This window comes from Sabethes cyaneus, chromosome 1 (genome assembly GCF_943734655.1).
Source record: "Sabethes cyaneus chromosome 1, idSabCyanKW18_F2, whole genome shotgun sequence".
In the NCBI taxonomy this organism is placed as follows: domain Eukaryota; kingdom Metazoa; phylum Arthropoda; class Insecta; order Diptera; family Culicidae; genus Sabethes; species Sabethes cyaneus.
The window spans coordinates 85,083,805-85,097,941 of record NC_071353.1 but is presented as its reverse complement, the minus strand read 5'-3'; the positions used below and the strand labels follow the sequence as shown (position 1 = coordinate 85,097,941).

The 14,137-nt window shown below is 40.1% G+C and overlaps 1 protein-coding gene across 1 annotated transcript in view; it reads left to right on the top strand.

The window, feature by feature from the left end:
* The window catches only part of LOC128745901 (tachykinin-like peptides receptor 99D), a 186,849-nt gene that overhangs the window by 76,342 nt on the left and 96,370 nt on the right, over positions 1-14,137 (top strand). Inside the window, exons 5-6 of the mRNA XM_053842968.1 lie at positions 3,271-3,471; positions 3,578-3,728. Of these exons, the coding sequence (XP_053698943.1) occupies positions 3,271-3,471; positions 3,578-3,728 (352 nt within the window). The remainder of the gene's footprint in view (positions 1-3,270; positions 3,472-3,577; positions 3,729-14,137) is intronic.

Below are 14,137 nucleotides of genomic sequence, written 5' to 3'. Positions count from 1 at the left end.
TCCCTAGCAGTCGCCTGATTAGTCTAAAAGAATTGACCGTCGCTCAAACAATGTTGAAAGAACAAGGATTAGACTTAGCCACAGCGGAGAGCGTACTAGAGATTGCACGAGCATACGTTATAAGAACTAAGAATTCCATAAAGTACATCCTGAGAATACCCAAGCTAACGAACGAAATCTATTCTCTCTACCAGATCGAACCAACAATATCAAATGGAACCAGAATTCATTTAGAAGCAAACTATTATTTGAACGGAACAACGCCTTACTCTACAAGATCAACATGTGACCGGAAAATAGACCAATTCATATGTCATTCTAATCAGCTCGAACCACCATCGAAATGCATCCAAAAATTGATGAGCGGTTCATCAGCACATTGCCCGATGGAGAAAATTTATGGCCATAACATAATAAAACGAATCAATGACGCTACAATAATCATCAATGAAGCGAACATCGTCTTAAAATCCAACTGCAGCATGCATAATAGCAGATTAGAAGGATCGTACCTTATCCAGTTCAATTTACCAACACTAACGTGGAAATTCCCAGCAAAGCTTTCATTCCAACTACCGGATTGAAGGTAAACACTACTAACATGGTACATCGCATTGCTCTAGAATATTTACAGGTACTCCATATGGCGCATCGAGACGACATCCACCATCTCAATCTTACCAATGAAAGCATCCACACCAGGATTCAGCTACTTCATTGGATATCTTTTGGCTCACTTTCGGTGTCAACCCTCGTTGTGATCGGAATTACGCTAAGCTGTGTCGTCAAAATACTATTGACCAAGAAGGCAACTATCGTTATTCAACAAGGCAATCAGGAGACGAACAACAAGGATGAAGCTAATCCATTAGGCGGATCAACGCGAAGCATCAACATGGATCACCCGACCAGGCAACCAAGATTCATCCCACAATAGCGGAGGATCGTGAAAGTCGAGGACGACTTTTCTGCAAAGGGGGGAATCGTTATGTTGGCGTATCGTGACAACGTGGCATATCACGCCACATGTTTGCACCAATAAAGGTGCAGGTAGGATCATTTAGCTATGTAAGCATATTTAGCAATAAAACCGCTTGCGCGTGAGGTGCTAATCCTCTTTCATCGCGCAGCAGTCTAGGTGTACATTGTGTTGTAAGTTTTTAAAAAGAATACCGAATCACTTTGGTAGTTTTGTTTGCAATCCCGCCAATAACGTATGATCGCCAAAGGGAACATTCGCAACAAAAGTCAGGGATTTTAATAATCGAGTTTCGATGTGTTTGAGAACAAAGTGAATGAAATATTTCTCTGGTCATTTTCCCTCATACTTAGATTCATATTGGAATTTATGATTTTTGAGGCACTCGGGGCTAATCCCTGAATGTCTATGGCTGTGCAAAATCCAATGTCACATTCATTTTATTATCGTAACTATTTTATCCCAATCTAAATATCGAACTGTCATTATACCTTCAGCTTTAGGTTTGATCACCGTCTCTGAGCCACCAGGAACTAATGCAGGAGCACTTGCATGTGACAAATGTTGAATAAGACTTTAAATAAGATCTAGATTCTTCGAAGTAAGGTTTTGTTTACTTGTGAAATTACTATTACTAGTTAATATGTGCTCCTAAGTTATCTGCTATGAGCCTCAGTATATTATTTAGTTAAAAACAAACGTTTTTTACACATTGTCCATTTCACCCCAGTGGGTGTCCATATCACCTCAAACAAAATTTTGATGCCAAAAAATCATTATTTTTATTTTAACCTATTTTAGCAAAAAAAATCAGAGGGGTTGTGTACAAGACACGACCGCATATATTGGTGACGCAGGACTACGTAAGTCTCTTTGCAGTGATAGTAGCATGTATTTATGCTTGTAATCATTCGATTCTTCATGTATACATGCTATATGCAACATATAAACATGCTACATGCGTTGTATGTAACAATTATCAAAGTAGTAACATAGTAGTAGATTGAAAGTAGTGCATACGTTCAATTCTCAAAAGATTGTGCATTTGAAAACCACTTAACAAAATCAAGAACACAAACTATTGCTTTCCTGCTACCTTACTGAAATTAAAGATTGTTTTTATTACCCATGGTTCCCCACGTTGAAGGGATTTTACCAATTCAATCCTATTTTATCAACAGCACATCTTTTCACTACACTTTTAATGAAACGGCAAGCATGCGTATTCATACAGAGTCGTATTGTAACCGAACACTACAGCTGTAGCACATTTTTCCAACACAGATATCAAGTTCGCCTAGGTTTAATCGTCTCGCAGTAAAGAATTTGCGATTTGTTGGGACGACGAACTTGTGTCATTTTTTCTGGCATACTTCCCTAACACAGACATCAAATCGGACTAGTTTTAATCGCGTTCGTAAGAAATCTGTTGGCACGAGGGGGCTTTAACACTCTTTCTGGCGTACTTCCCAAGCAAGGACATCAAAATGGTCTAGTTCTAACCGCGGTGATAAGGAATCTTGTTGAAATGAGGAAACTTCGTCACTTGTTTTGGCTTACTTCCCAAGCACAGATATCAAATTGGTATAGGTTTAGATCATCGTAAAGAAACTTCCAATCAATCATGAAGCGAGAATTCTGGTAAAACATAGGTTCATTATTTTCAATTTTTCAACAGTTCAACATCAAGAATCCATACTTTTCTTCATTTGGGTGAATTCTTAAAAGATTTTCCGATCGATTGGTGTAAGAATATTGAAAATCGATCGGAAAACTGCTGAGCTATTAGCGCTCAAAACCTTTCATTTTTCGTGACGCTCGCATTTTTCGATTTTTTGGAATGACACACTATCTCAAAACTTGCCGTAAGACGTAGTCCTACGTCAAAAGCTAGATACAATTGTTAAACTCCGCTGGTAAACAAAAAACAAGTAAATCTCAGTATACGATTAAACTTTTTTGGGTTTTGATGCATAGATTTTGGGATAATAGGTGATTTGTTTAGGGTGTCCAAATTCCCCCAAATTACCCTACGTTAAAAATTCTCGGTGGTACGTTATGGTACGTCTTTGGTACATGTTAAAAAACATAATGACATTTGAATTCGTTTCGATTGCCCGGTTGGATGGATTGACATGAGTTTTACCATAGTTCATGAATATTGTTCAGGCTATCGCTTAATAGGTTGAAAATACCCTCTCGTACCCTATATCACGTACAAAAATGCTTTGTTTCAACACAGATAATAATACATAACGAAGATTTTCGATGCGTTTCTATTCCTAAATTAGGTATATGGCCATAATAAAACCACTCCGACCAAGAATGGGAAAATCTACAACTCTATTTACGGCAGCCATGATTTGGATAGTAGGTAGCGTTGTTTCTAGTCCTATGTTGTTATTTTTTACTACCTATGATCTAGAAGACAGAGTTGTTTGCTATGCGGAATGGCCTGACGGTCCAACAAACCATTCACTGCTAGAACATGTGTAAGTATTGTAATAATTTCACGCATTGGAACTTATTCACTTAAAAACCTTAATTTATTTTAGCATACTACTTAAAATCTATCATCGGTTTTGTTTTTATTTTTAGGTATAATGTAGTATTCATGTTTTTGACCTATTTCTTGCCGATTGGATCGATGTCTTTTACTTACGCTCGCATAGGTTTGGAACTGTGGGGCTCAAAGAGCATAGGCGAGTGTACGCAGAGACAACAAGAAAATATCAAAAACAAGCGAAGGGTAAGCTAAACCTAATTTGACATATTATAGAGTAATTGATCTTGAACGGACCTATTTAGTGAATTTTAAGACCACCAATCACACTTCTGCTTAATTTACTCGTCATTTATAAATAACTAGCTGACCCGACAAACTTCGTATTGCCACAAATTAACCTGTGTTGTACATAAATCATGAATCTCGGATGATCTTTGTCACTTCTCGAGTTTTGCAAGCCCCCCAGTGGGCGGCGCTTCCGACGGCGGGTCACCGGCAACACTCGCGACCGGCTCGTCCTGAATGATCTAGTGTTACTATAGATAGTTTTTGTGGTCTTGTTATTGATTAATGTTTTATGGAAGAGTCTCGAATTTCTCGAGTTGGATTAGTTTTTGAGTTTCGCAAAAATTTCTGTTTTATTTGTATGAGAGTGGGGATATGGCCCCTACCACAGGGGTGAGAGATCTCTAACTATCATAAAATAAATTCAAGACTCAAAAATCTCCTACATGCTAAATTTGGTTCCATTTGTTTGATTAGTACTCAAATTATAAGGAAATTTGTATTTCATTTGTATGGGAGCCCACCCTCTTAAAAGGGAAAGGGGTCGTAATACACCACAGAAAAAAAATTCTGCCATCTAAAACTCTCACATGCCAAATTTGGTTCCATTTGCTTCATTAGTTCTAAAGTTATGAGCAAATTTGTATTTCGTTTGAATGGGAGCCCTCCCCCCCTTCCTAAAAAGGTAAGAAGTCCTAATTCATCATGGGAAAAATGGTTGCCTCCAAAAACACCCACATGCCAAATATGGTTCCATTTGCTTGATTAGTTCTCGAATTATGAGGAAATTTGTATTTCATTTGTGTAGAAGCCCCCCCTCTTGAAGTGTGGAAGGATCCTAATTCACCGTAGAAAATATTTTTGCCTCCAAAACCCTCCACATGCCGAATTTGGTTCTATTTGCTTGATTAGTTCTCGAGTTATGGGGAAATTTGTATTTCATTTGTATTGGAGCCCCCCCTCCTAATGTGGCAAGAGGTCCTAATTCATCACAGAAAAAATTCTTGCCTCCAAAAACACCTACACGCCAAATTTGGTTCCATTTGCTGGATTAGTTCTCGAGTTATGAGGAAATTTGTATTTCGTTTGTATAGGACCCCCCCTCCTAAAGTGGGGAGGGGTCCCAATTCATCATTGAAAAAAAAAATTGTCTCCAAAAACACACACATGCCCAATTTGGTTCAATTCGCTTGATTAGTTCTCGAGTTATGAGGAAATTTGTATTTCATTTGTACAGGAGCCCCTCCTCTTAAAGTGGGGAGGGGTCCTAATTCACCATAGAAAATTTTCTTGCTCTCGAAAACCTTCACATGCCAAATTTGGTTGCATTTGCTTGATTAGTTCTCGAGTTATGAGGAAATTTGAATGGAAGTCCCCCCTCTTAAAGGGGAGAGGAGTTATAATTCCCCTTATAAAGAGGGGAGGGGTCTCATATTACCCTAGAATAAATTCTTGTCACCGAAAACACCCACATGCCAAATTTGGTTCTATTTGCTTGATTAGTTCTCGAGTTAGGAGGAAATTTGTGTTTCATTTGTATGGGTGTGGGGGGAGGGGTCTCTAACCATCACTAAAACCTTTCCTGGCCCCAAAAACCTCTACATGCAAATTTTCACGCCGATTGGTTCAGTAGTTTTTGATTCTATAAGGAACACAGGACAGACAGACAGACAGACAGACAGACAGACAGACAGACAGACAGACAGACAGACAGACAGACAGACAGACAGACAGACAGACAGACAGACAGACAGACAGACAGACAGACAGACAGACAGACAGACAGACAGACAGACAGACAGACAGACAGACAGACAGACAGACAGACAGACAGACAGACAGACAGACAGACAGACAGACAGACAGACAGACAGACAGACAGACAGACAGACAGACAGACAGACAGACAGACAGACAGACAGACAGACAGACAGACAGACAGACAGACAGACAGACAGACAGACAGACAGACAGACAGACAGACAGACAGACAGACAGACAGACAGACAGACAGACAGACAGACAGACAGACAGACAGACAGACAGACAGACAGACAGACAGACAGACAGACAGACAGACAGACAGACAGACAGACAGACAGACAGACAGACAGACAGACAGACAGACAGACAGACAGACAGACAGACAGACAGACAGACAGACAGACAGACAGACAGACAGACAGACAGACAGACAGACAGACAGACAGACAGACAGACAGACAGACAGACAGACAGACAGACAGACAGACAGACAGACAGACAGACAGACAGACAGACAGACAGACAGACAGACAGACAGACAGACAGACAGACAGACAGACAGACAGACAGACAGACAGACAGACAGACAGACAGACAGACAGACAGACAGACAGACAGACAGACAGACAGACAGACAGACAGACAGACAGACAGACAGACAGACAGACAGACAGACAGACAGACAGACAGACAGACAGACAGACAGACAGACAGACAGACAGACAGACAGACAGACAGACAGACAGACAGACAGACAGACAGACAGACAGACAGACAGACAGACAGACAGACAGACAGACAGACAGACAGACAGACAGACAGACAGACAGACAGACAGACAGACAGACAGACAGACAGACAGACAGACAGACAGACAGACAGACAGACAGACAGACAGACAGACAGACAGACAGACAGACAGACAGACAGACAGACAGACAGACAGACAGACAGACAGACAGACAGACAGACAGACAGACAGACAGACAGACAGACAGACAGACAGACAGACAGACAGACAGACAGACAGACAGACAGACAGACAGACAGACAGACAGACAGACAGACAGACAGACAGACAGACAGACAGACAGACAGACAGACAGACAGACAGACAGACAGACAGACAGACAGACAGACAGACAGACAGACAGACAGACAGACAGACAGACAGACAGACAGACAGACAGACAGACAGACAGACAGACAGACAGACAGACAGACAGACAGACAGACAGACAGACAGACAGACAGACAGACAGACAGACAGACAGACAGACAGACAGACAGACAGACAGACAGACAGACAGACAGACAGACAGACAGACAGACAGACAGACAGACAGACAGAAATCCTTCTTTATAGGTATAGATATGTGGTGATGGTACTATTTATTTATTTATTTATTTATTTATTTATTTATTTATTTATTTATTTATTTATTTATTTATTTATTTATTTATTTATTTATTTATTTATTTATTTATTTATTTCAAAAAATCCATCTGACTGTTTGTCTTAATGAATAAAATAATTCTGGCTTCTATTGAAAACATTGACTAGTCGCTCTCGAAAGACATGAACTGGAACATTGAAGTCAAATAACTCAAACACTTCATTGAAACGTTGGCACATAATTCTGACAGGTTCATGAGCGCCAAATTGGCGGTTGGCTCTAGGTACAGAAAATTCCTTTGACGTAACTGCCTAACAGGAGCATATATGTTCAACTGCTCCAGTAGCGAAGGACAGTCTACGTGGTTGGATAGAAGCTTCGCAGCGAAGACAGCTTGGGCAATTCGTCGTCTCAACTCCAAAGGCTGAATACCAAGAAGTCGGCAGCGATCTTCGTATGATGGCAAGTTCAGCGGGTCACTCCAAGGCAAATGGCGAAGCGCGTAGCGGATAAATTTCTTCTGCACCATTTCTATTCTGTTGCACCAGTTAGCGTGAAATGGGCACCAAACAACAGAATTAGTTTCTAGGATCGATCTCACAAGAGAGCAATAGAGCGATTTAAGGCAGAGAGGATCACGAAACTCATCGGCAATTTTGAAAATAAATCCTAGCTGGCGGTTAGCTCTTGAGATGATACTTTCATAGTGGCTCCTGAATGTTAACTCGTTATCTAGCAGCACTCCCAGGTCTTTGACACATTGCACACGGTGGAGACAGTGGCCCGAAATAGTGTAGTTATGTTCGATTGGCGCACGCTTCCGGTGAAACGAAATTATGTTGCACTTGTCTATACTTAAAGTTAGACAGTTTGTTGCACACCAGCTCACAAAAGAGTTCAGGTATTCCTGTAGTTCCACGCAGTCGCTTTGGCACGTGATGACTCTAAAGATTTTTGTATCGTCAGCATAAAACAACCGACAGTCCTGCGGAAGCAAAAGCGCGACATCGTTTATGAAAATCGAGAAAAGAAGCGGGCCCAGGTTGCTGCCTTGTGGAACTCCAGATCGATTGGAGAAGCAGTTGGAAACAGTAGATCCTACTTTGACACATAAATTTCGCTTCGTTAAGTAAGATCTAAACCAGCAGATGGCGTCCGTAGATACACCCAGTCGCTCCATTTTCCCTAGCAGTATTCCGTGGTCTACACGGTCAAAAGCAGCTTTCAGGTCTAGATAGATAGCATCAGTTTGCAGGCTAGAGTCCAAGCTTTGCATACAGCGGGAAACAAACTGCATCAAATTTGTGGTTACCGATCTTTTTGGAAAAAATCCATGCTGCTCAGCATCAATGTAGAATTTACAACAAGCAAACATAGCGTCATTAACAATTATCTCGAAAAGTTTTGAGCAAGCGCACAAGGACGTGATCCCGCGATAATTAGTTATGTCACGTTTATCGCCTTTTTTATATATTGGAAAAAGATAAGAAGATTTCCATCGGTCAGGGAATTTGCATTGCTGTATCGACATATTCAAAAGCTTGGCGATAGGAGAACTAAGTGCAGAACCGCATCGCTTCAATACCGCAGAAGGGATGCCATCCGGTCCAACTGCGTACGAGGTCTTCAGTTTACCCAATGCAGCAATAACGGTATCAGTATTAATATGGGGTAGCTCGAATGGGAAAGCGTCACGTGGTGCTACGTTGCTGGCTTCCTCAATTTGTGCGCGAGAAGCGATGGAGTCGTTGAACGTTAATTTAAAATGGTCGGCGAAAAGGTCGCACTTCTCACGTTCACTGTTGGCGACGCAATTCCCTGAAAACATGGACGACGGAAATCCATTTTCCTTGCGCTTTGTGTTCACAAATGACCAGAATTGTTTCGGTTGCAGACGAAGATTATCTTGGATGCGCTTCACATATCGGTTGTACAAATAACGATTGTAGCTACGGTATTGGTGGCTTGCAATATTGAACTGAATCTTGTAGTACGGAGAGCGATGGCAACAGTACTTCCGTAGTGCGGCTGAACGCAAGCGTTTAAGCGTGCGTAGGCGTGCATTCGACCACGCTGGATTCCGTGGCGGTGCACGAACAGGAACTATCCGATTGATGACGGCTTCAATAATACTGCTGAAATGGCATACGGCATCGTCAATACTGGGGGAGGCTTTGTTGGCTTTGTTGGAAAGTACCACTTTTTTCTACACTATCAGTACTTTAAAAACCCGAATTAATCCTAGCGGTGTGACCTGGCCTTTCTACTGCAACAATAATTATTTTGTTATTTCTCAGGAACATCTATAATTAAGTTGACTGTATTTTTAAATATCAGCTCCTTATTCCTCAAAACCCTTATTTAACCGTTATGTGTTCGACAAAAAAACACCTTTAACCCATTTCCTCCCAGCGTTGCGAAAACGCAACGCACTTTCATTCGTTTCTAGAGAAGGCCCGGTTGAAGATATCAACTTGGACCCTGAGAAACAAAGAAAGATTGGAAAAAACTACAAGGTATACAGCCCTAAGGGTTGTACGAAAGGGTGACGTAGGACTGTGTCATATAATACTCATTATATTGATAACATGTTTTAATCGATGAAGTATAACTTTATGTCTGATCATTAAATCAAAGACTAATGTAAACTGCATTTCTGGCATATGCATATTTGAGTATTTGTGAGTATCATTGTTTGAGTGTTTATTTGTAAAAGAAGAGCGAAGTATTCTGATTTAATTCTTCATTGAATCAATGGTGGTTTTGAAAAAAAAACCGTTTGAAATTGTTTGGTGGCCCTGAAAAAAATTATGTTTGAGCTAATAGCACTTCTTAAAAATCAGTACTATTACTGTTGCCAATATATAGATGGATGTCGCTATTCGGTCCTTTAGACTCTAGGATGATGGTTGCCCGCTAATACAGGAGTGATAGGAAATATCAAATCACTGTAAAGTAGAAATGGATTAGTTTTATCAAAATACTGACCGTCCGTCAGTGCGATCGTGAGGTAAATAAGCAGACGGCGAACCTAGTGTGCGATTTTATAGTCACTGGCACTGTCGTTGCTACTTGTAAGCTAGTGTAGGTATGGGAGAAACCAGATCGGCTGCTGCTGCTGCTCAAATAATTATTCGAATGGAACGTTAATCATTTAGAAAGTGTAGAAAAATCTTTCCATTCTTCAATTACTATAGTTCTTATAAGAACTGTTTAAGACCACAACGGCCTACTGCTGAATATGCTGCCCGTCAGTCGATCCGTTTCCATTTGCCTTCAGTGTTGGTTTGCGAAAATTACCGCCAAAATGCCATTGGGTTTCGATGGTCGGGTCGATGGTAAATACTGACCGTCCGTCAGTGCGATTGTGCGATGAATGAGCAGACGGCGAACCAAGAGTACTATTTTATAGTCACTGGCACTGCCGCTGCTGCTTGTAAGCTAGTGTAGGTGGTGGGGGAAACCAGATCAACTGCTGCTGCTTAAATGATTGTCCGACACTGATTGAGCAAGCTATCGAACAATTTTGCATGTCTGAGATGGGGATAATGCAAAATGTAATGTTAAGTGCATCGTGTGGGATTCACGTTGGCCATTGCCCTCTGATTCCGCTTATCTTTGGGGCCGGTGTTGCCGTCAATAGCCATCGATGTTGCCGATTGGATTGGAAAAGGGGTGTGGCTTACAAAGTGGTCTCAAGGTTATCATTTGGATCCAAATCCTTTGGTGTATCTAATTGTCGTCCGTGCCTGTGAAGCTAGGCGATAACAAGGGAAATGTATGGAAAAATTCGACCTTGAATCTTTACACACATTTTCACTATTTAACGTATAAAAAATTATTAGTATGTTACTATAAAATTGCTGGACATTTTATCTATCCAACGACATACTAACTGTTATGTTTCGTTCAGTAGTATAGTAGCTATTAGCGTTTGAAATATTTCATTCAAACGTTACACTTCTATTTCTCGTGTTTACAAAGTGCTACCCAGTCCCAGTATAGTAAACAAAGACGTAGTCCTACGTCAAAAATTTAATGGACCTGTTTTTGCTCAAAGGTCAGATGTTACATGTAGGGGTAGTGCGGGTAAGACCGGTACTGGGGGTAAGACCGGCACCCCTAGAGTTTTACTAGACAGCATTAATTAATTGTGTTATTAAACACTGAACATATTAGTATTCATTATTTCAGATATTTTAAAACAGTTCGAGCTTATCATGAATCGTCAAATGTCAAAATAATAAACAAAACAAACGCGAGTGTCACCGATGCGCAGCTCGATGTAACTTTACGCGAGTAGTTTTTAAGCTTTAATTCTAAGAAGAAGTTTCAAACTAAGTTTCATGAGGGGGCTCCGTAGCCGCAAGGTTACCGAGTCTGCTTTGACAAGCGAGTGGTCGTGGGTTCGAATCTTAGTAGAATCAAGCCATTCGATGTGAAGTGACTTTAGCATGGGTTTATTCTCAGGTCCCTCCATATACCCTTCCTTCATGCTGAATTCTATATATTTACCCACTGAAGCCTCCTGACAGTGCAAATGTCCCTCCTATAGTTAAGTGCACTGGTCAGAGGTACGAATGAGTTCTCGCCAGGGACGGCTATAATATGGGACAGCGCTGGCAGCGAGGAATAAGTGGGTAAAGTAGATCAAGCTTTGAAGGAAGGGTAAACCCCAATACACACAAGCACGCATAAATTTAATAAGCGTATCGCTCACTCAATAGCGATTATAGCAAAAAAGAAATGCAGTGCAGGTCATACAGCAAACACCCGGGCGATATTACAATAGATCAGCTATACTGGTCGAAGTAATGAGTCCACACATCGAAAAAAAAAGTTTCATGATTCTACATATTCTTACTAGCATTGTTTGTCATCAGTAAGATTTCAGTAGAAATAAATTAGAGTTAAATATATGACAAACGTCTTATTAAAAAAACATGGGCTGTGGGGGTAAGACCGGCACCCTTCGAACTGGGTAAAGGTCGTATCCCACTGACGGTTACCGTTCTGCTGCCGTTCCATTCCGCTGTTCGTCAACCAATCAACGCACAGCGGTTCACCGCTACCGATCTTGCGAGAAAGATAGGATTGTTTCTATTTTTTCGGCTGCCGTTCTCGGTGCGCTGCAGCGGTAGCAGTGTTGCGGTATTTAATTCTGTAACTTTTATATTGATAAAATCAAACCAAATGAATTGTAGCGTTTTAAATAAAATATTTTTATGCGCAGTTTGATTGTGCTGTTGCATTTTGTACAATTAACTGCAGCTTAGTTAATGAGACTTCTAGCATACAAAAGTTATACGTTGATGTAAACAACGAAATCAAGCGTATATGCTCAGTGCTTTGGGATAGAGAGTGGACTGAAATAACGGAAAATAAATTACGTGAAATCCGTGGTACGACTAGGAAATGGATATATAACACTAAGGTGAGGCGTGAGGAGGTCGCACTGCATAGATTGAAAATAGGACACACTTGGTTGACTCATCACTATTTAATGGATAAAAGTAGTTCAACATGCCAAACATGTGGAGATTCGCTAACTGTAAAACATCTATTGTTAGAGTGCAGAGAATACGAACAAGCCAGACAAGATTGTGAGTTAGGAACTACAATTGGAGAAGTATTGGGGTATAACGATGAAGCCGAAGAGAAAATTATTAAATTTATTAAAGTTACTGGCCTGATCAACAAAATCTGAATTATAAAACAGTGTCGTGAAATTTGTATTACTAATATTATTGTAATCTAGCTGTTAAGGTATTATTGTATTTGTTTTTGCCGGACCTGAATGAATAAATCTATTTAAAGGGTCGTTAATAAAAAAAAAAAAAAAAAAAAAAAAAAGTTATACGTTATTGTGCATAAAATATGAAATGATCCAAAACTATTATTTGCAACGCACGATGTATGTTTTGGCATTGAAATAGTAGTTGTTTTGGCTTTTATGAAAAATGGTTTTCACTTAGATTTCGCATCTACTTTAAAGCAGAATTTTTTTGAGTAGGTTTTAAAAACTGTTTCAAACAAGTAACTATATTTTTTCTGTAAGGCGACCCAAAATTAGCCAACAAAACGATATTTTATATTTCATTTTTATAAACAATAAATTTGAGTTTTTATTATATTTACACATGTACAGTTGGTTTCTACAGATACAGATAATCAATTTTCTGTATTTTTGAGTATAGACAATATATCGAACAGTTGCCTATAATTTGTGTTTCAGGGCGTTAGATGTAAAATGTAGATGTTTCAAGTACTTGGATAAACTATTACAAAACGAATTCTCGAGCAAGTATTCAAAAGGACATAAGTATTAAGAATAAGGAATTCTCTTCGTTTCGTTGTTCTTCCGCTTATCACGGCGATGCAAATTCACTTGAGTGACTTGAATGTAGATGCTTTGCGTGAACAAGTAGTTAGCATGAAGTAATTTGCGGTTTCGTCACTAACGAGAATGACATTAGCTGCGGATCGTTTATGTAGGAGTGAGAGGGGAGCGAAGACAGGGTGTCGACTCAAATCCAAAAATAAAATTCCCTGACTTTCCCTGATTTTCCCTGATGCTTTCAAATATTTTTCCCTGACCCTCAAAACTCTAATATCAAGCTTATATGGGCGATTTCTGGCTTAAGTTTTTAACCCTTTAGCATGGCTTATGCGAGCTGCTGAAAACTAAAGCTAGATTTCTTCATGTTTTAAGAACACATATCAAAGATTCTTAACCTATTTCTTACCAGCGTTTCGAAAAAGCCCTCTTCTATCGAGTCTAGGGACAGTTATGTTTGAGGTATCAACTTGAATCCAAAGAAACAAAGATTGAGAAATAATCTAATCGCCCTGTTTTTGCACAAAGCTTAGATGTTACATACAACAAAATTACAGCCGTGTAAACATAATAAATCTTGCTAATTTTCAGTCAGCTCAAACTAGTAACTTTGCCGCTGGAAGGTGGACACATGTCTGTCATGTGTGTCACATGTCAAAGCGAGTCACCTAGGTGATAAAGCGAGTCACTTAGGTGACAAAGCGAGTCACCTAGGTGACAATTGTCACCTCATTCGCGATGACTCCAAATTAGTTACGTCACTCGCCTCCCAGAATAAGGGTGAGTGTAACAGCTTGTGTGATGTCGAATGCCAGATAATGACAGATGAGAAGAACCAGGTCAAGAGTCGCATGCTCATTGCGGATCAC